Consider the following 22,185-nt stretch of genomic DNA (forward strand, 5'->3'; position numbering starts at 1 on the left):
TATTTTCATAGATGGGGGGAGATGTGTGTACAAAGACCTTGAAAACCCTTTAATTACATGAATGCTCACTGGATTTTTTTGGCGAGGGAGTCTCAAAGTTACGGAACCCCGCAAGGGACATGGGGGGAAAAAAAAACATGGGAGGAAAAAAAAAAAAAAGAGGCACTTTTGCGAGACCTCGCAAAACTTTTGCGAGATCCCGAGATACCTTTGCGAGATCTCGCAATACTTTTGCGAGATCCCGAGTTACTTTTGCGAGATCTCGCAAAAGAAAGATGTTTTCATAGGTTTGGGCCATTGAAGAATGAGAAGGTTTCATGGAACAGAGCAGAAATGGAGGACGATCTAGAAGGTTTCCTGAGGTCAAGAGAGGTCCCACAGGAGGACATCATGCGCATGCAACGAGACAAGGTACTTATAAAATTCATTAAGTTATAAAACAAAATAGCATTAAAAATGCGGGGGTTGAGAAGGTGGCTAACTTGGTAACAACAGAAGCAGCATTTACAAGCATTAGATACTAATTGTCGTCATTACATGCCAGTTCATCTCATTAAGGTTATAGATGGTTGTAGCGGGCAGCACAGTGGTGCGGTGGTTAGCAATGTTTTGTTATATTTTGCTATTAGCAATGGTATTTTAGTCTGAGGAAGGGTAATCTACGGCACGAAACGTCCCTCTCATGTGAGGTTTGTCTCTAACAAATATTATTCCGGAGCTTTGCTGGTGTGCGGACCCTTAATTTTTTTTCATCCCGGTTAGCAATATTGCCACACAAGAAGGTCCTGTGTTCAAATCCATCAGATCGGGACCTTCCTGCGCGGAGCTTGTGTGTTCCCCCGTTTGCGCGTGGGTTCTCTATGGCCTCCTCCCTCAGTCCAAAGACATGCAGTTAATGGGATTAGGTTACCTAGGTTAAACTGTCCATAGTTGTGAATGTGAGTGGATGGTTGTCTGTCTCTCAGTGTTAGCCCTGTGACAGGCTGGCAACATGTACAGGGGCACCGTAGTTACACGGTGTACAAATATTACTACAGTTACAGCACATGAAGAAGACAAAAATTGACAAAGTAACTTGTGCCATTGAAAATAATACAAGTAGAATCTTAATAAATTCCTTGAAAAAAAAAATACAATTAGTGTGTGCTGCGTGGCTTGCTAGGATGAAACTACAAACTCAATGTAATTATTTTTTTTTCTGTAATATTTTTGTGTACAGGTGGACAAGGCAGTGATATCCATCATGACTGATGATCAAATGTCAAAATATATTACTTCATATGGTGACCGAGTAGCTGTCCTGTCCTTCTGTCAACAATCTACATACAGCACGGATAAAGAGACTCTTCTGCAGAATCTAAGAGAAAAAATTGGAACACGGAAAATGAGATCAAAGACTAAAGGAGCACTGTGTGGTACATCTGGTCTGTTCCAAAAGCGAGGTGAAGGGATGTCAAGATATAGAAATAGTGCAGCAGAGAAGACATCCAGAAGGATTGAAATTGGATGGCTTCATTTAATTGACAATGAATATCATCAAGTGAGAACCAGAAATGGTGGTGGAACAAGACATGCAACGGTGGAAAAAAACACGACTGTAGCACAGATTCTGGAAATGGGAAAGGACCTGTTTTTTCCAGATGGTAACTCTACAAAAGGGAGAGTTGAAGACTTTATATTTACTGTTAGTGACTTTAAAAAAAATCCAATTCCTTTAGATGACACTGTTGGCAGACTTTATGAAAAAACAAAATTGAAGCTGCTAAGGTTTTACATTTGCACAAAAGAAGAAACATCTTTAACAGTTCTTTCCTCATATGAAGTGGATGAATGTGGGGAAGATTTCTTATCTGAGGAGGATTCTGTCAGTATCACCAAGGAAGAGTTACAGTTGCCTAAACATGGACCTCACACAGAGTCGGATGATTTTATCACAGATCTCGTTGACCGTGGGGATTCATCTGACAGTGATAATAGCGAACAGGTTTGTGGCAATAGAAAATATATTACAAATAATAAAAACCCCCTTGGTTGGTCAGGTACATTTCACATATCTTTGAAAGACTCCCAGCTTTGTATTTATTAACATATACTAAATGCTTGGCTGCCAAAAACAATAATTATGTTCTGTTAGTTTTTGTGCGTTATGTTGTTTTTTTTTTCTTGTTTGCAGAATCACGATTTCCAGATCCAACCAAGACCAAAAAAAAAGAGATCAGCGTGTGAGACAGTGACAACACATAGTCCAGGACAGTCACATTACATGCATTCAACACCAACAGAAATTAAAACAACTGTCACGGGACAGTGGCAGGGCACTGACTCAAGTGATCATGGTAATGAGAATGCTTGGAATCAACTTCAGCTTTGCAGCGATTTATATGACCACAGCTCAGGAGTTATTGATCTGACCAGTGCAGTCCCTAAAGAATCCCCCCAGCTAGAGTCAGCTCACACCCATCATGAGGCCTCTGAATTTGATCCAGGTATAGATGAGGCTGATACAGTTGTATGGAATCCCGAAGAGGACCTTGTCAGAGCCGATGCTGATGAGGCAGTCGTGATAATGCTGAATTGTGTCAACAGTGACGATCTAATACAGGTAAGACCACGAACAGTTTTGGATAACGTAGAAAAGTACAAAATATAAAAATATGATTATACTCTAACAATAACTTGCATAGTTTTAGAGTCTCAACTCAAAAACATCAGCTATGGATTAGTGCTTTGAAAAGAATTAATCAGGTCCAATATTTTCTGTACTGCATGATTCTGTGCACTCACAAATAACAAATAATGACAAATAACGAGTTGTCAAGGTAACATTGATTTCTGAGTGGACAGACAACTTAACTTAAAACTGTGAAACATTCAAATCACTGATATTTTTTATGGCATGTGTGTGTTTGTTTGTTTTTTCCAGGACAATGGACTGAATTTCACAGCACAAGATTTGCCCTTGGTTTCTAGCAGCCAACTTTCCCCATCAAATTCAGCTGGCAACCCAGGAAATCCAGAGAGCCCCCGACGTATATCTGTTCGCAGGGTAAATGTTGTTGAAGATCTTTTGGCTATATTTATGGACAGCAGCATAATTACTGTGACTTTAAAGATGGACTTTGTAAATGAAAAAGCTGTTGATGATGCTGGGGTGTCAAGGGAGGTTTACACTGCCTTTTGGGAGCAATTTTTGGAACAGTGTGAAGGTGAAACAGAACGAGTTCCAAGGCTGAGGCCAGACTTTGGTGAGGCAGAGTGGAAAGCAGTTGGACACATTTGGGTGAAAGGATTGCTGGATTATGGTGTCATTCCGGTGAGACTATCAAAGGCTTTCATTTTAGCATGCATTCATGGAATCGACTCAGTTGATGCAGACATCCTGATGTCATCGTTTTTAAACTACCTCCCTCCTGTTGAGAGATCAGCTGTTGAGAAGGCTCTCAATGGCACAATGGATGAAAGTGATGAAGAGGACCTGCTTGACCTTTTTACAAGGATGGGTTCCCACTCCCTACCTCCTCAGAACAACATGCAGCCTGCCATTGAGGCAATGGCTCATAAGGCGATTCTCCAAGAGCCAAAATATGTAGTTGATTGCTTCTCCACAGCCATGGCATGTGTACAACTGAAACTGTCAAACAGGGAAAGTGTGGTGTCTCTGTATGAGACAAAGAAGGCCACAGGCAAAAGAGTATCACAACTATTTCAAACAACAAAGGTGATGCTGTCTCAAATAGAACAAACAACCTTTAACCATCTTCAGCGATATGTCAAAAATGCTGATGAAAGCAAAGCTGAGAAAATCCTGCGTTTCTGCACAGGGTCTTCTGTCATCTGTGTTGACAAAATTCTGGTGTGCTTCAATGCTGAAACAGGGCTGAACAGAAGGCCTGTTGCTCATACCTGTGGAGCTACTCTTGAAGTACCGTGCACTTACACTTGCTATCCTGATTTTCGCACGGAGTTTGACAACATCCTTTCCAGCAATTACTTGGAAATGGACATCATTTGAACTTGCTGGAAGTCTTTTTTCTGGATTAATAATTACAGCTGTAATTGATTACAAATATGTTTACCCTTGATTTCACTGTTTTCTATTTAAATTTGTTATTGAAATGTTGAATGCATTCTGCCATATAATGATCAGTCATCGGTTTCATTTTCAGATCGTGTAATGTTATGTTCTGTTGCATTTCATAAGGATTTTCTTTAATTTCTAATATGCTCGTACATTGATTGTAGGTTTCACTACTGCTGACACCATGTTTGAGGCTGGTGTCAAAGTTCGGCTCACATGAAAACCACCTATACTTATTTTGCTGTGTCTAGCTGTTTATAGGAACTGTTGAAGAATCCAGGCAAGAAGAAAGAGATATACACTTGATTTCATGGTGAAAGGTCCATGTACTTTTAGTTTTTTGTTGAGTAAAAAAGATTTAAAGTTAATGATGATTTTCAGTCATTTGTGTTTGTTGTCTGTACAGTGTATATTTCAAGTTAAGAAATAAAAGTTTGATTATATTTCAGTTTATTTGTCCCATATTACAAAAACATATACCATGACTTCATTATAAAAGTGGTGTCTAATGTCAAAGTATCATTTGAATTAATTTACATTTTATTAAAGCTCATCAGGACAGGTGTGTTCAGAAAATTAAACTTTCTGCTCATAAAATACATTTTTGAATAATTTGGTGACCAGAACCTAGTGTTTATGTACCTCAGAGCCTCCAACACTGCAAAAGATCAGCATTTTATTTAGCTTTGCACACCAATAAGTCTTAAATCATTTAAATTGGGAAAAAAGTAAATATCGTTAGATTGTATTGATCCTGAAAGTCAAGTTTCTCAAACTCCAGCCCCTAGGGTCTTGATGCCCCATAATACAGTTTTGTGTGGCCTGCCAGATACAAAGAACAGAATTTGTATTTTACCCATTATATTCTAGACACCATAGCTAACTACATTCCAGTCAATAAATGCCAACTCACTTACTGGAAAACAAAAAAACATTACTATAGAAGTCATTTCACAGCTTACCACTGACCTTCCTGTAATACAAAATGAAATACTTGTGCAATAAGTCATTCTCAAACATGGCTGTGTACTAGAGAACTTGAGTCCATTTTACATCCAGATGTTTGATTTCATACGTACAGCACCTTGAGGTCAATGTTAAGAAATGTTCTGTGCTGCACACGTTTTACAGTGATGCCATGATGGCCTCTCTTAGATGCATATACAGATTCACAGCCTGATATGGGTCTGTTGGTGGAGTCCGATGGGACTCACTCATAAGGATACTGCATAGTTCATATACATCTTGATCACATGGTTTGGTCTGCCGAAAAACACACTCATTTTTGTACAGTTCAACATGCTCCTCCTCAACGTGGCAAATGAAGTCTCTTGTCCTGTAGAGCTCAGGTAATGTATACATCACATTGGGCCGGCCACTGGGGATGTTGATGTTTTTTGATGGCCTGATGGAGTGTGCATTCCAAACCTGTGCAGTCTCATCCAGCTCATCCTGTTAAAAAGAGTGCATAAATTGAGGAACTGTGCGTATATGGTGGTCTAAAAATAGATGCTAAATATAGCAATTTTAGTTTTCATTGTATTTACTGTCCTGGTCCTCTTGATTCTGTTAGGGATTATTTTTTACTCAGTGAATAAAGGACAAATGTTTAAAGGTAAACTCCAGTAAATTAAATAATGAACAATGGATCAACCAAATAATAAACAATTAAACAATACATTAGACAGAGAGCAACAGATCAGAATGTAGTAGACTAACTTCTCTGTTTCAGTACATCTTATCTTGAGGACTAGCCACAAGGACACATAACTAAAACATCTGGAAGATGATGTGCTTCATGACTCCACAGCTGAGGAATCATGAGTCATGAAAACCAGCTTGTGATGAAGGTCAACTCATAGCGCCCAGAGATTGTTTATGTTTAAGATAACAGAAGGCTGACAGTATAAAAATGTTTTGGTTAGACAGGAACACGAGCTCAGAGAGAGAGAGAGCACACAAACAAGCCTGTCTCTTCTGAGTCCCCGCATGCATGTGTACTTTTTCTGATCCTTTAATACAATAAATGATTTACTTTTTTAATTAAAGTGTCTCAGGTGTCTTCCTTCACAAAAAACCTGTTTACCTGACAATTCCTCTCTCCCTTTTCCATCTCCCCTGTCTCATTGTTCCTCCAAGTCTGTCTATTCCCTCTACCTGCCCCTACTCTCATCTCTCGCTTTACTTTCTCTCCTCTCTCTCTATGCTTCCTCCTTTCTTTCAGCCCCCCACTTTCTCTTTCAGTCACAGACATACATTCACACACGTATGAAAAAAGCAATTTATTAGCTCACCTGGATAGGGCCCATAAAACAATACTGAAGGAGGTTTTTTTCCAGAAATCCACCATCAAAGTATCCATTGTTTCTGATGTCTTCAAACAAGGACAACCAAAACTCCAGACACTGGCTGCGAAGAAAACGCCACCAATATTCAATTCTTTGATTGCCAGAACTTGCTCCCTCCAAGTAACTGTCAAGGGTGTCATTTGGGTTCACGGGCACAAGAAAATGCTGAAAGCCTCTAACATGACCATTTTCGGTTCCAAGATCGCCCCTCACAACTCTAGGGCAGCCCCTTAAACGCTGTACCGCTTCTATGTAATAGCGCCCAATAACCTTTGGATTACTATTTGTTGTATAGGCATTAAGCCAGACTATTTTCCTTGAGAAACCATCAATACTCGCATTAATACAAATGCCATATGGCTTTAGTTTATCATATGAGTCCAGGTGCCAGATGAAGTTCGGTCCTTTGGAAAAATAGTTCCTTCGCCTGAGACGTCTTGCTTGCCTTAATGCCACTCCTCGGGGATCCATCTCCTTCAATACCAAGCGCACATCCTCTTTTCTTACACATAGTCCATGTTCTCTGCATTTAGCGTACATCCATCGGTATCCGTGAAGCTGTCCAGAGTACTGCAGCTCGTTGCTAATGAAATCAACCAAGGCTGCGAGGTCAGAGTACGCTTTGCGACGAGTGTGTCCCCTTGCGCTGAGAACTCTCTTCAGATGTCTCTCACTAATATGAAAGCCGTGTCTACTACCAAGCACCGACGTAATGTCTTTATAGTTTAAACCAAGATCGAAATAAAAATCTATGTATTCCCCCCATGGATGTGCGTCCTCCATTATTGTGATTGTTTCTAAGGTCGCAAGACTCACCCGGAAGTGCATGGCCTTAAATTGAAAAGTATTGCGAGATCTCGCAAAAGTAACTCGAGATCTCGCAAAAGTATTGCGAGGTCTCGCAAAAGTAACTCGGGATCTCGCAAAAGTATTGCGAGATCTCGCAAAGGTATCTCGGGATCTCGCAAAAGTTTTGCGAGGTCTCGCAAAAGTGCCTCTTTTTTTTTTTTTTTCCTCCCATGTTTTTTTTTTCCCCCATGTCCCTTGCGGGGTTCCGTACAAAGTTGCATTCTAAAAAAAAAAAAGGTTTTTGAGTAGCACCACTTCCTGGATTAAAGTTATGAATACATACAGGCTCCCTGATAAACATTACTATGTCATGAGTGTGTATTGGGGTTCTTTGATGTTCCAGAAAATATATGCTTTTTGGCAAACTTGTAACCACTATAGTTTGTGTTTTTCAGCTTCAATAGATCTGGTAAGATTTATCTAACTGCTAATATTTCAGACTTCTCTCAGCATTAGTAACATGTCTCACATAGTCCTACATGAACACACTCTTTGTCCCACATTTAATTTTTGAGTTCTGGTTATTCTGCCCTGGGTGCATTAAACCATCAGTGTATTTGGTGCTAAATTGACTCAGATTGGTTTAATTTTAGCCAATCTGGATTACTTTTAGTGTGTAATGGTGTTTGGAAAGTGATAAAAGATTTTTTGTAGTTTTTGTTAAGACTTCTGTTATTGACAGGTGGGTTTTCAGGCAGGTTCTGAGTGAAAATAACCTGCAAAGAGAGACTAAAAAAAATAATGATTTTAAGTATTTATCAGCCAGCTGGATCCTGATGCAAGCCACTGAAATGAACATTAAAAATTACACACAGATTCCACTGTGGTCATGCTGACTGACACCCAGTCTGTCAGAGATACTGACACACTGGGCTTTAAAAAGAAGCAAAGATGAAAAACACATACAGCATTTCCTCCAGAAAGACATTCATGTTTTAATACTTTTTTTTTAGTCCCAGTTATCATGCTGTCAGATTTTTTTAATTTTTTTTTTTGCAGCTGTTGATGACTCAGTGATCGTCCCTCTTTGGTATTTTACAGTTTTTTGTTAGTAGAAAATAGAGAAAATAAGAAAATAAAGTCAGTCCAGTGTTCATCATGATAAAGTGCCTGTCTCAATCCAGAGTCAGGTCTTTGCTTGTTTAACTGCAAGCATGTGAGATAAATTATTTGGTATTTACTTGGATAAAAATGTGTTAACCCACACCGTGGAAAGAAAACTCGCTGTGTTGCCTCACTGACTCAGTGGGAAAGGGTTTGATCTGCAGACCGTGTCCATCCACCGGCTGCAACGAGCTGTTTCATTGGGTTTAATAAGGCGCAGCGTGATGACAAGTGAAGCCAAACGTCTTCTAACTAATAACCGCTCTGTTCCATGTTCATTTCCCACGCAGAGAAACTCACATGTGCATTTTGTCAGCATCACAGAGCAATAAATTCTTTTGATTTCAAGGCTTTCTGTTCTTACAACCTTGATTAAAATGCCCGTCGACCAGCTTAGGAAGGATAGCAGGTTCACAGACACAAACCAACAATGACCTGAGCGTGCATCAGAACCTGATATCTTATTCTTTTGCGTCACAGAGCTCCATTTTGTCCAAAAACTATTGGAAACATGCCAGTGTGCCACTGCGACATGTTCCTTCATTACCACAAAAACACACACCAGTTTCTCTTAAGCCACATCTGACTGCTGGAAAAACAGAGAGCCAAATGTAGATTAAAACTCTGCATAAAATATTCCCTAAGAAACACACAATTTCCTTCCTAAAAAGTTTGACTTATTCCTTTTTACAAAGCTACATATCAAACATTTTAAGGAGATGCCCAGAGAAAGCATGGGAATGCTGTTGGTTTGGCTTTTCATGGACTCTCTACCCAAGAGTGAATTGTCTTTGGACAAAAAAAGAGCTCGATGGCACAGAGGAGTGAGATACTTATTTTTCATGCACCTCTTCCACAAAATTAAGTTCATATAACTTTAAAAAAAATAACATGTTAAAAAACTATATGTTTATTTAACTCTTTAACTTTTTAATTAACTTGAAAATGTCTCAGGAACGGAATTTTTTAAAATATTAAGTCTGTTTCATTATTTTTAGCATTTATTAACAAAAATTGGACAAAGATGAAATCATTACCTGCACATTGGTATGTGGTGGATGTGTGTGAAATGGGCTCAACCATACAGAAGCACCTGTTTTAATAAATAAAAATACATTAAAAATTAACGAGTGCCACTTTTTGCTACAAACCCAAAAGAGCCAGACGAAGAGCAGGTCCCACGTGGCCTGTAGGTGTCATCTGCACGGGCCCGTCACAGCGGTGCGAGGGTTTGATCTGCGGCCTGTGTCCGCTCTCTGGCTGCAATGAGCCGTTTCATTGGCTTTAATAAAGTGGAGTGTGCCAACAACTGTCAGCTAAGGCGTGAAGCCAAACCTCCCCACGTGCTCCAGATTGGAGAATAAAAAGAAAATGTAGCCGGGGCCTCAGACAGCGAGGGCCCCCCACCCCACCCAACCCCCAGCCATAAGGAGTCCATTATGCTCCCGTGTGTCACACAGCCTTCTTTGTGGCATCTCGGTGGCACGCTGTGGAGTTTGTAAAGGCCCGGCCCGGCAGAGCGCTGGCACACGGCAGTCAGGACACGCTGCTAAATCCCATTAGAGTCTGTCCAGAGGATACGAGGCTGCCAGTAACTGTCAGTCATCATCAGGCTTTAACCTCTGGGAGCACATCACTTTTAATTAACCTTAAAAACAAGAGACACAGGAACGAGCTTTAACATATCAGACAAACGTCTCAGCAACAATGCAACCTGTAGAGGAAAAATGAAAGATGCTACAGCCATGAAATGTTTTGCTTTTCAAACAAAAAGAAGTGATTTAAAGGGGAAAAAAACTCCATGAGTGAAAATGATAATATTAACAAAACAAAAAAAAAAAAAGTGTTTCGTGTGTTATTTTTCATTTAACCCTTAAATTAATAATTATTACACACCTCAAAGTCAGCCAGGGTTACAACTCTGGGATAGAGAAGCAAAACCAAAGGCTTACTCTTTTTTTCTTATTTGATGGCTGAAGATCTGAATCTTTAAAAGTGCTTCACTGGGGCAACCAAATACATATGTATTAAATTGCAGTCGAAATTATTTCATAATTTCATAAAAATACGTTTTAAGAGGTGACTTGAAGTTAGTTCATGACTCTGTCCCCTTTAGATTTCAGCTGAGGCCCCTGGGCCTTAAGAGGTCAGAGATGTAGTAATTATTATATGTCCTCCCTCTCACCTCCACCTCTCCTTTGAGCATCCATATTTCGGGCTACTTGTCAACTCGTAGAGAAGCAGGAGGCTTCACGTGCGCTCAAGTTCCCCGCAGATCAAACAGCTCCAGGCTGCTGGTCATAGCAGTGGTTTCTACACACACTGTTTGAAAGTTTTGGTTCCTTCTGGAAGGTTTCAAGGTATGAAGCATCATTTGTATCACAGTTTTTTGCTGCTCAAAATGTAAGTTGCTATCAAACCAACGTTGGCTTAAAATGTTCCAACAATGAGCCTGCTGCTGGGAGAATCTGTTTACATGGGAGTTAGGACCCAACAGCAAGAAGTTACATTTTGTCTGAATTCAGCTGGAAAAAATTTTGATTCATTATGATCTAAAGTACGGGGGTGAGGGGTCTGCACACCCGTAATTTCCCTAAAAACATGAGAATAAAGGTTTTTTTTAAAAAACATAAATTCAAATATGTCTTCAGTGAACTTGTATTCAGTGCTGGTGGTTTCAGCTCCCAAGAACAAGGAAAACTAAATCATTAAGTTTAAAAGGTACAGTCAGTCATTTTTTTTAGGTTATTTAATAGCAAAAAAACAACATTTTACTCATAAATACATAAAGATTATTGTGCAATTATGTCTTCCAACAAAATTGATGCATTCTTATAAACTTATAATTGAGACATTAGGAGCCACCATGTCCCCCCACCATATTTGAATACAGTGGGCAGGAAGGACACCTCCCTTCCACTCGTATGAGAGTATTCACTAACCATCAGAGTCCAACAAAGTTACATCCACCTCAAAGACAGTTTCACTAACAGCAGCAAAAACAGCAGCGCTTGCTGACAGAAAAGTTCAGCATTTCCTCAACAGCTCGCCTCAGTATCGCTGTCATCAGTCAGAAGCGAGCTTCTCTGGCTCATCGACTCATATCGAACTCTTTTCACAAAGTTTTCCAGCCTCCTCCAGAGTAAATAAAGGCGGATGCTTCTCACCCGGCAGGTAAACGGTGAACCGGCAGCTACACAATAGGGAAAAACTGATCTGGAGTCATTTTGCTGTCTGACTGCACTCACTACAGATGAAGGGTGGCCGGAGTTTTTGAGGTGACTCTGGGGTAAAACTTTAAAATACCACAAAATATTTAATTGCCTGTATCTACTTTTTATTACCCAATTTATTTCTGAGTGATGATGTTATTCAAACATTTTGTGACATAGTGTGTACAAAAATGTAATTTTTTGACACAAACAGTAATAGAACCACGTGGGCCAACCGCAGCTGTTTCGATGTACAGTCTCAATTTAATATTTTTGATCTCTTGTTTGTCCTGTAGCAGCCACCGTAGCTGGGATTATGCACTTGAATTGGGAGGAGTAAGAAAACAGAACTCAGCTGACGTATCAGTGAAAATTTTACATATTGTAACTTTAAGAAAGTTTTAGCCTCAAAAAGTAAAAATGACGCAGATTTGATGTCAACTTTAAATTAAATCACACCATAGTAATAATAGGAGATTTAAAAACAATTCATGGTACCAAAGAAAAGTGAATATAGCTTAATTTAGAACCACTTCCACATCTCTCTATTTAATCATGATTAGAGATGTGGAGGTGACATTTTGAAATTAAAAATAGCTGCTGTGTGAAAAGACAGTCTCAAAGTTTTTTTTTTTTGTTGTTTTTTTGTTTTACATTTAACAGGCGCAGATTGTGACTTTATAAATTATTTGTTCCCAAACTTTGACTTCAGGGGAGGAGCTGAAGCTCATTAACCTGTGTGATTCCAGCTTCACGGGCCACAGAGAGCCGCACCAGAAAAACAGCTGCATAATTCAATTTCAAAAAGTTCACATTAAGAGGCTCAAGCACAAACCTTCAGATGTAGCGTGTTTGGAAATAAATTACTATGATTTAAAAAAAAAAAAAAAAAACTTGTGGAGATCTAGAAATTCATTTAACTGCAGCAGTTTGAAAAGCAAAGCAGCGCTGCGGCCGGAGCGCACGCCCCGAAGCCAGGGGCCAGAGTTATTATAGTTTCGTGTTTTTTTTCCCCATTACTTGTTCTTTTACTTTTTTGTTTTTAGATCAATTTGGTTTCCAGAGCGAGTTTGCTTTTTTTTTATTCATTTTAGTTGCTCTTCAAACAAACAGATGAAATATAATTCTAGCCATTTTTTTTTTACAAATTATCCGCTTTTTCCTAAATAAATTAAGATTAATTTGAATGAAACATTTTGACTTTTTTTTTAAGGTATTAGCACTGAACTGGTGAGGCAGCTTTGCAGCATTATCTGTGTTCTAAGTTTAGCCATGTTGGAATAAAATCTTCATAAACCAACTGTGGAAAACAAACTATGTTTTTATGATTATTAGTGGCTTGTAGTACACAGGGAAAGGACAGTTCTTATGAAATATAACTTGTTTTCATTCAGTAGAAGAAAGAAAGAAATGTACCAAGTGTACTTGGACCGCCCAGCATTCAGTTATTTCCAGCTTTAAAGTCTGTGTTTTTGTGTAAAGTGTAGATTCGTTCATTTAAATAAAAGTTAACTTTCAATTAAACATCGCTCTCTCTCTGGTTAAAACTCTGAATGTTATAAATCTGCACTTTATCACCTCCATCACCTTCTTCCTCCCGTTCTGCTCTTCTGCTTGGCCGGCTCACAGCGGCGCACTGAGACGCTTCTAATCCTCTTTTGATGAACTTGGTTAATGGACCTCCAGCAGCGCATTTGGCTCTGTTCATTAAGCAGCACACGACCCTCTCCACGCCCCCAGAGCACGCAATGCACGTCCCCGTGGCCCCCCAGTCCATAAATTCACCCACCAATGTTGAGAAATTTGAACGCTCTCGGTGAACTGACTGATTTTGGTCTTCTGGCCCAAGTTGGTCCAGGAAAAGGAGGAGGAGAAGAGAGATGCCCCCGCGTAAAAGCCTATTTGCGCCTTTCGTCTCTGTAGACCCGGAGGGAGGGGTCCGCCCTGCGGCCCCAGTGGCTCTCCACGCCGATATCCACGCTCTGCTGCAGCGGAGCCGTGCGCCGGAGCGGCAGGGGGCAGAACGCACCAGCGACTACCAGGACCCTCCGTGCGCCATAGTGGAGCTCCGACTGGGCCCCGGCGTCGGAGCGCTGCACTACCTGCAGCCGGACAAGTGCGCTCTGGAGAGGGCGCAGCGACGGCGGCGTCTTGCTGCCAACGCCCGGGAGAGGAGGAGAATGCTGGGACTCAACGTCGCCTTTGACCGGCTCCGTAGCGTCATCCCGAACCTGGAGAGTGACAAGAAGCTCTCAAAGTCTGAGACTCTGCAGATGGCGCAGATTTACATCGCCACCCTCAGCGAGTTGCTCCAGGAGGGCGCGGGTGCAGCCTCGGTACCGGGTCACGCACCGCGGCCCCCGGTTACAGCTTCGCCCTCACAGGGAACCAAAGCGCTGGCAGCAGGGGACCCACCGCGGCCGGTGAGGGACTTTCACACCGCGAGGAGCAGCAACAGAGGCCCGATGCGCCCAGAAGAGGAGCAGATGAGCTTTGAGGACATGTAGGACACCAAGAGACGCTTAAAGACTTAATGAACGTTTTAAAAAGACTTTTTCCACATTTTTAACATGAATATTTGTAATTATTTGTTCATCAGTAAAAGACATTAAAGTAAAAATTAAAATGACTTTTTTTTTAATTTAATGCCATAAACAATTTGACACGTTTGTGGACTTTTAGCTAAAACTGTATTTTTCATAAATCTTTCTTGCCATCAACCCAGAGCCAATGAAAATCCACTTTACTGTCAATATCTACTTTTTACTGAGGAAACAAACTTTAGACGAGTCTGAGTCAACTTTGTGGGGCAGATTTTTCTTCACAAATTAATCACCAGCAACCAAAAATGAAAAAAAAAAAAAGCTCTGTTCAGGATTTACTGAAAGTATCAATTTTTATTATTTTAAAATTATGTACAGGTAACCAAAGACATCAGTCTGCAAATTGGTACAAAGATCAAGTTTTCCTGCAGGTGGCTTGTTAAGAAGCTCTCTGTCTGTCCAAAAACAACAACACGGCTGGGAGAAAAGGCTTTAGAAAAAGAAAAAAATAGAATCGGATTCAGAAAAGTAGAGTCTACGGTCTAAATTTAAATTTAACCCCGGCCCACCCGAGACCCCCAAACCCCCCCTCCATCACTCTCCTCCTACACGAGGAGGTCAATCTATTTACAGGAAACTATGTACAAAAAGCTCTTCCATTCATTCTTCCAGACATCTGTGAATAAAGCTCTTGTAAACTTTTCTTAAAGGAGTGTGAAGGTTTAAATTGTGTGTGTGTACTGATCACCACAGAGAAACAAATACAAAAGCAACAATAACATGAACAATGACACAATCTGAATTTTAAACCAGCTGAGGGGAGAAAAGAAAATTAATAAAAAAAAAAAAAAAAAAATCAATTCAATTTTAATTTTTTTCAACTCTAAACATGAAATCAAACACCAGCAGGAGCTCTCAGCACAGAAAACAAATAATGACTGATGACAAAAAAAAAAAAAAAAAAAAAAGCAAAAAGAATAAAAGATTTGAACTGAAAGCTTTACAATGTTAGTTTGCTCAGAGGATGGTCTTTTATTCGGGGTCGTTTTCTCAAAATGTTTTTGAGAAAAGAATCGAGCCTAGGTTCATCACATCTCTGTTTGTCAAAGGGGAAGCTATCTCAAAGCACAGGTGCGTGGTTGATTTTCGAGCAGGAAAACTCAAGGGCTGAAAAATGTGATGCAGAAGCATCAAAAACTGCAGTTCCTCTAATGTCCACTTGAGGCTCAAAGAGTGAGTCAGTTCTCAGAGACTCCCAGATCAAAACGCCTGAACTTACAGCAGAAATGATCGCGTTAACAGCCTGATAGAAAGAAAAAGAAAAAAAAAATGTTTGGTCTAACGATAGTTTGATCCTTCACGATGGACGCTTGTTTGAGTTAGCTCTGCCAATCAGGAAGCTCTGTGAAGGTACGTCGTTTCCTTGTTAACCGGAAACTGGAGGAGGAAGGCATCAGCTGTCCAACAGTTCCACATGAACACACTGATTCCAAACCCTCGATGTAGTTTCATTCCCTAGAAGTCATTCATAGCTTGTTACACACTGGTAGCCCATTAATGCCGTCACCCGATTTTGAGTGTGCATGCGTTTGTACCTTCTGCTTCCAGGTAGCAAGGAAATGACGTCCTTCACAGAGCTCCCTGATGGGCGCAGCTAACTCGAAATTCTGAGTTCTTAACTAGAAATTTTTGTTATTTTCTCAAATTATTTTCAGCGGTGAAAACAAGCTTCCATACTTCACAACAACTGTACGGGCTTGAATTCTTTAAAAAAAATAAATAAATAAAAATACATCCAGATAGGCTTAAATTTAGGGGTGTGACTGCTTTGATTGACAGGCATCCCAAAACCGGGGCGGTAGCTGCCAGCTGTCTGCTGGGCTTCACTGAACTGGACCTGTTGGAGCCTTTTCCAGCATTTTTAATGCTTTTATCTCACAGATATGTGTTGCGGTGTCAGAGGTTTGTATATAAATATGTAGGTCACGAAGTTCGTTCAGTCTTTAGAAGCAGCACTTTGTTTCTACAGAACATTTTTTTTCCTGTATTTTATCTGCCAAAAAAAAAATCTGTTGGAGTCACTCTCCAATTCAGTCATCCTTTACTATGAACTTACCAGCTGTAAGTTATTAAGAGTCATAATAGTCATCTTCTGGTGTTTTATGATTGGGTTTTAAGCAACTGAAGGGACGCTTCAGTTTAGTGAACATGAGCAGTCAGCAGAGGGGAATGGAGTGGGCGGAGCTTATCTAAGACATCTTCCAATTAAATTACTGCAAAGACTCAGTGTTTCTGCTCTTTGAACTTGCAGTCCAATAAAGACAGAGTCACTCTGAGTACCTTTTAAATTTCAATCTTTTGCAAGTCCCAAACTAAGGAAATGTTACACTAAAACAACTTAAATCACTTTTATTTAGTCTTTTTAACTGAGCTACAGTCACATTATTGTAGGACTGCTTTATTAATAATCATCAACATTTTGAAGCAAGTACAAAGAGGCTGGAGATTTTTCAAAAATAAAACATTTATTAATTCTATTAATAAAGCCTTTAGTTACAACTTAGCATGTCAGGATGCCTTAAAAGAATGTTGCACTTAAAGGAAAAAGGAACAAAAACGATCCAGCTCTGGATTTATTTCATGCCTCAGTTACTATTTTTTTCCTTCCTCTCTGCTCATGTTTGATATCAGGGGAGCAGAGTGGAGATTTCTGCAACTTCACCTACACTGAAGGTGCACAGAGGCCAGCAGAAGTCTTAACGGGTCAAAGCTCCAGCTACAGTTGCAAAGACTGACATGTAGAAAGTTGCTCTCTATACTGAAAGTGCTGCTGAAGCTTTGACCTCTTCACATGTCTGCGTTTGAAAATCTTGCAAAGATCAAAAACACCAAGGGCTTTCAATTTTTAGCTTCCATTTCAGACCAGTGTTCAACATTAGATAGGGAGGAATTCAGCAGAGAAGCAAAAACAAGACTAATTTCTATCATTTACAAATTTCCAACACTCCCCTCTCAGGATTGCTGAAATGTATGTTAGGAAAGAGGAGAGGTTAGAGAGTGATTCAACCTCAAAAAGTCTAAAGAAATATGAACTTAACTTAAACTGTAGGTTTGAGGATTTGGGCTCAAGTTGCAGTGTTACCTCCTAAAAACAACCTGAGCAGGAAAAACAAAGTAATCGACTCACTCTGAGAAAGCCCCTCTGCTGGTGGCCCAGTGCAAAGCGGCTCGCCTTCACCTCTCAGACCAGGGGGCTCCTGGGCCACCTTTTGTGCTGTAATTGAAGCCTCCACCGCGAGCGGCGAGCTCAAATGCCTGGCAGTAATTGAAAGGAGCAGGAGGAGGACAGGTTCTGGTCTGGAGGGCTTGGGACCCGCTGAGACACAAAGCTTTTGATGTTGAGTGAGCGCGCGATCGATTGTTTGAAAGGGAAAAACTTTCACTTTCAACTTTTTGGAAGCTGAGGTTCAAAGTTTTTAAAGCCTCAAAAGCTTTCAGAGTCGGGTAAGAGCTTGGCATGCAGGGGACGCGTCTCTTTCGATAACGCCACGCAAAGAAAACTAGATGTCATGCAAACACAAGCAGTCCCACCTTGACTTCACTGCAGGTCGGAGTTTGAACCCTCCACCCACAAAAGATCAATACGTGCGGTTTTTCAGCCCTAAAGCACCTCCTTCAGACAGAGCCGAGAGGTCAGCAGCAAAAAGAAGAGAAGAAGAACACAGCGTGAGAGAAATGAGGCAGCCTGAGAGGAGTCGGGGTCATCGTTTTCAAAGTAAAAGCCATCATTTTTTTTTTTTTTTTTTTAAAGAGCTCAGCTTGTTTGTTTGGCAGTTATCGGCTCCAAAAGGCCGCGCTGAGGGCTGCGAGGCATTGATGGCAGGCTGAGGAAAATGGCAGCTTCGCTCCAATCTGCCACCACTCAATACAAAGGGGTTTTCACGAGAGGGGGGGGGGGTGCTGAATGGAGAGGAAACTTTGAAATGGAGTTTATCAGAGAACAAAAACTCATCGCTCTGAGCAACTTTTTAAAACGGAGGAAAAAGATGAAATTAAAGCTAAATACTGGCTTGGATTCTTCAGAAAAATAGAAATATGATCTCTGCTGCAGTGGAGGGGGCGGGGGGGTAACGTCTCATTAATCCTCAGACATTTTAACTAATCTTTGCAAAGTCACAGAGAAAATGAACTGGTTCCAATGTGCATGTTGACGAGGTGAAGATCCTTTAAGAGGAGGAAGAGGACGACGTCCTGTTTGTTTACTCCAGCAGTCAGCTTTCTCTGAGGTGATGATGATGGCGGTAACGACGATGAAGGAGATGGCTGCGTTTTGTTTGTGTGTGTGTTTGTGTTTGTGTGTGTGTTTGTGAGCGCGCACGCGTGCACGTGTCTTTGTGTGAGTGCGTATGTGAGACAGACTTCTTTCTAGCAGTGCTCCAGATAGTCAATGATCCGGGAGATGGACTTCTGTCCTGTGGTGCCGACGTCACACTGCAGAGAGGAAGCAGAGGTCAGTTATAATCACACACACACACACACACACACACACACACACACACACACACACACACACACACACACACACACACACACACACACAAACACACACAGAGAGCATTTTTCAACAAAAACAAATCAAATGAATTCATTAATGCTGGAAAATTATTCATAGCCTCTTTCAGAAGCTGAGACCTTTTTAAATCAACGACTACCATTTCAACAAACTCACTTTTTTTTTTTTTTTTTCCTATTTAAATCACAGATTTTAGTCTTGAATAAATTTGCTTGATAGTTTTCATTAAATAATGAGTCATTTCTCCCAGTCTGCCTCTGATTCACGTCAGTCAGTCTATCAGACATCGGGGCAGACAGCAGATCAGGACAGATGAGGGATTATTTCTAATGCTGATCAGGATATAAGCTTGATGCTATTGGGGAAAGAGTTGCTTCTATCACTGCTGCATTAGTTCTGATTCACAGTAGACTGGGGTACACCGTTGCAAATCTGTAACTACGTGTCACAGACCTCAACAGCTGCAATTGGTCTGTTTGAAGGAAATATGCTGTATAAACACAGTATGTTGACCAGCTTAAGGTTAATATCTCTGCAAAAACAAACCGTTTCATTAGCATAATGAACAAGCTGGATGCAACTGGAGCATTTTACAGCCAGTATCCTGTCAGTGTAAATGAATGCCGTTTTTGATTGTTTTCACACAAACAGTCCAACAGATGGACGTAGCTTCCTGGTCAGAAAAATGAAGCCACTGGGGAAGTGCCTAAAAACCTGCCTTCTATCTGATGGCCAGCAGATGGTGATAGCTGTGGTTGCAGAAAGACTTCTGGTCCTATAGAGCAGTGGTCCCCAACCTTTTTTGAGCCGCGGACCGGTTTAGTGTTAGAAAATATTTCCACGGACCGGCTTTTAAGGTGTGGCGAATAAATACGTCAAAATAAATGATACGACCATAACCAAGTGTGATATTTTCTACGTATAATAATAAAAAACGGGAATCCACTTTGTATTCGTATGCAACTCTATCAGCAGCGTTCTCGTAACATCCCGCCTCAACATGAATAACAGGCTCTCTGCCCACAGCGCTCCCTGGTCAGCTGTTAGAGCCATGGTAAAACATGCCTTCAAAATAAGATACACCGCAAAAACAAATACAGTAGAAATCACCTCAGTCGGATTCAAATGGCCCAGTTTGGGGTCTATTATCAAATTTCGCTGCAATGGCTTCTGCTTCATCTATGAATTTGCTTCTGCAAATTTTATAATCTGAAATTTTACTCGTAAGTGCAAGTTTGTAGCTTACACTTGCCACGATTGTCCCCGGTGAAATGAACTGATATAAACACTAAAACAATTTCCAGGCGTTGTTAGTGTGTGTGTAGTTGTGCACGAACGAGCCGATGCATGGAAGTGGGCGGACAGGAGCTGAGGAGGGTTTTAGCGCTAAACTCATCCAGTTTATGCGATCACATTTAACTGGAAATTTATTACAATGGGACCAGATTTTTCATCCGAGGTAGGTGAATATCCGACGGATTTATGTGATGATTTTATTGGAATTAATGTTAGGAAAAATCAGGACCTGCAGATGCCATCCAACTAGAGCGAAAACCCGATTTGTGCGACTTCGACTTAGGTGATTTTTACTGTATAAAGCGCATGAAAAATACAACTCACCATAACACTGAATCAGTGTAAGCCCCCTGAGCTTGTTTCTCTGATACTCATTTTTGCTGGCTTCTGGTTTGACTGGGTTCGGCCGATTTCACATGGAGCGTGGCTGCAGAGCCGCGGTGTCAAGCGCTGGAGAGTCAGTTTGATGGCTGGGTCTACCTCACTGCTATCCCCGGTGTTGATAAATAAAAATGGTAAATGGACTAGTTCTTACATAGCGCTTTTCTACTCTTGTTGAGCACTCAAAAATTTAAAGAAGCGTTATGTAGGTCAACCAACCGATTTCGTTAGACAGGCCTGAAGCTTCTGGGTTTAATTTTAGCGGTGACGTATCATGTGAGCAGAAACGTCTTGACACGTCAAGAGGAAGTCATGGAGGGAAGTAACGGAGCGAATCCGCCCATTTTTCAAAATAAAATATAGTTTAGGCGCAGATAATAAGTAAAACGGAAATAATTTAAGTTATTTATTCTTTATGTGCGGCCCGGTACCAAATGTCCCACGGCCCGGTACCGGTCCACGGCCCGGGGGTTGGGGACCTCTGCTATAGAGACCTGTGGGAAAATGGCTTTGAGTCTTGACCTCTAGAAAGAGTTTCCTGCTGAGTTTATGGGCTCAGTCACTCATTTTGAGTCATACCGAATAAAAACTGAAATCTGTTTTGTGAATCTTGGTCATATCACGGCTGCTTCTCACATACATTTTCTTTTCTTTTTGGCAACCAAGATGAGGCGGCAGAAACACTCACCTCGAAAACTTCAAAACAGGACTTCAGAAACCAGCGGGTGACATCACGGTAGCAACGGCCATCTTTTATATAGTCTGTGTATTATTTTTAGCTCTGAAAACATTTCTATAGACTCGGTCTGTTCTGAAATCTTCCCTACTTCCTGTTAACTGCTCCTCTATATTTATCAGCTCCGAGTCCAACATGAACAGCTCTGTTTCAGCTGTGATCACAGAGCAATGCAGACACACCAGTGCGCAAGTATAACTGCAAACCACGACATTATGACTCAGGATATACGGTGAGTCGATAAACTAAGCTTCAGGGCTTTTCATAGGTTATAAAACATTTACAGAGGCAGGGGGAGTTTCTGGATAAAAGAATTTAGATTTTGAATCATTTATGAATCATTAAGACTTTATTTGTGTTTTCTGCAGATTGATACACAAGTAAGAACTAAGCATCTGATGATGCGACTGTTCATCATTCTGGTTTGGAGACATTAAAGGGATTATTTTATTAAAGCTGTGACTCACAGTGAGGTTCATGAAGTTGAGGAACTTTTTCAGCATTTCTGTCATGATGGAGAAATCTCCTTTAGGCAGGTTCTCTCTCACAGTAGTCACATTCATCTGGTGGACACAGAGTCAAAAGTCAAACACGCACAATAACAAATCTGACATCAAATCAAACGAGCTCTAAAGCCCTCATAATAACGAGTGCATAACATGCGGCTGTGGAACACATATCTCAGGGTTTACAGGTGTATATTACATGTACCTGTCAATACATGTTATGCATGTATGAGCCAAAAGACTCCAGTGATCTTACAAATCTGTCACAGAGTCACATTATGGTGACAAAAAGCTAATAACCAACATGCATTCCATCATACTTTAAGGTGAACACACATTTTGAGGTTAGTCTCCAGGAAGTAGATGAGTCAGTGTACCATCCTCTGAAGTTATAGATACATGACTGTGTGTGTGTGTGTGTGTGTGTGTGTGTGTGTGTGAGAGTGAGTGAGAAAGACTCACCGGGCTCCCCTGACATAGGCAGCCCAGCAGCAGTGCCGTGTAGGAGGCCACAATACTGTCCTCCATGTGCTTCCCTGCATGCTGCAGAGCTGAGATG

General features: G+C 40.8%; 3 protein-coding genes across 3 annotated transcripts in view; 2 read left to right on the forward strand and 1 right to left on the reverse strand.

The window, feature by feature from the left end:
* The first annotated feature begins 1,848 nt into the window (after positions 1-1,848).
* LOC115798733 (uncharacterized) lies at positions 1,849-4,484 on the forward strand. Its single transcript, XM_030755683.1, has 3 exons — positions 1,849-1,984; positions 2,174-2,602; positions 2,924-4,484. Exons 2-3 carry the CDS (start codon positions 2,264-2,266, stop codon positions 4,010-4,012), a joined length of 1,428 nt encoding a protein of 475 aa, XP_030611543.1. The 5' UTR covers positions 1,849-1,984; positions 2,174-2,263; the 3' UTR covers positions 4,013-4,484.
* Positions 4,485-13,471: 8,987 nt separating this feature from the next.
* On the forward strand, positions 13,472-14,098 carry atoh1c (atonal bHLH transcription factor 1c). The gene has a single exon (XM_030755302.1). It carries the CDS (start codon positions 13,472-13,474, stop codon positions 14,096-14,098), a length of 627 nt encoding a protein of 208 aa, XP_030611162.1.
* A 413-nt stretch (positions 14,099-14,511) lies between these two features.
* The window catches only part of waplb (WAPL cohesin release factor b), a 56,516-nt gene continuing 48,842 nt past the window's right edge, over positions 14,512-22,185 (reverse strand). The window contains exons 28-30 of the mRNA XM_030755303.1: positions 22,089-22,177; positions 21,588-21,683; positions 14,512-18,625 (exon numbers count right to left, since the gene is read on the reverse strand). Of these exons, the coding sequence (XP_030611163.1) occupies positions 18,560-18,625; positions 21,588-21,683; positions 22,089-22,177 (251 nt within the window). The 3' untranslated portion in view covers positions 14,512-18,559. The remainder of the gene's footprint in view (positions 18,626-21,587; positions 21,684-22,088; positions 22,178-22,185) is intronic.

This window comes from Archocentrus centrarchus, chromosome 19 (genome assembly GCF_007364275.1).
Source record: "Archocentrus centrarchus isolate MPI-CPG fArcCen1 chromosome 19, fArcCen1, whole genome shotgun sequence".
Lineage (NCBI taxonomy): Eukaryota > Metazoa > Chordata > Actinopteri > Cichliformes > Cichlidae > Archocentrus > Archocentrus centrarchus.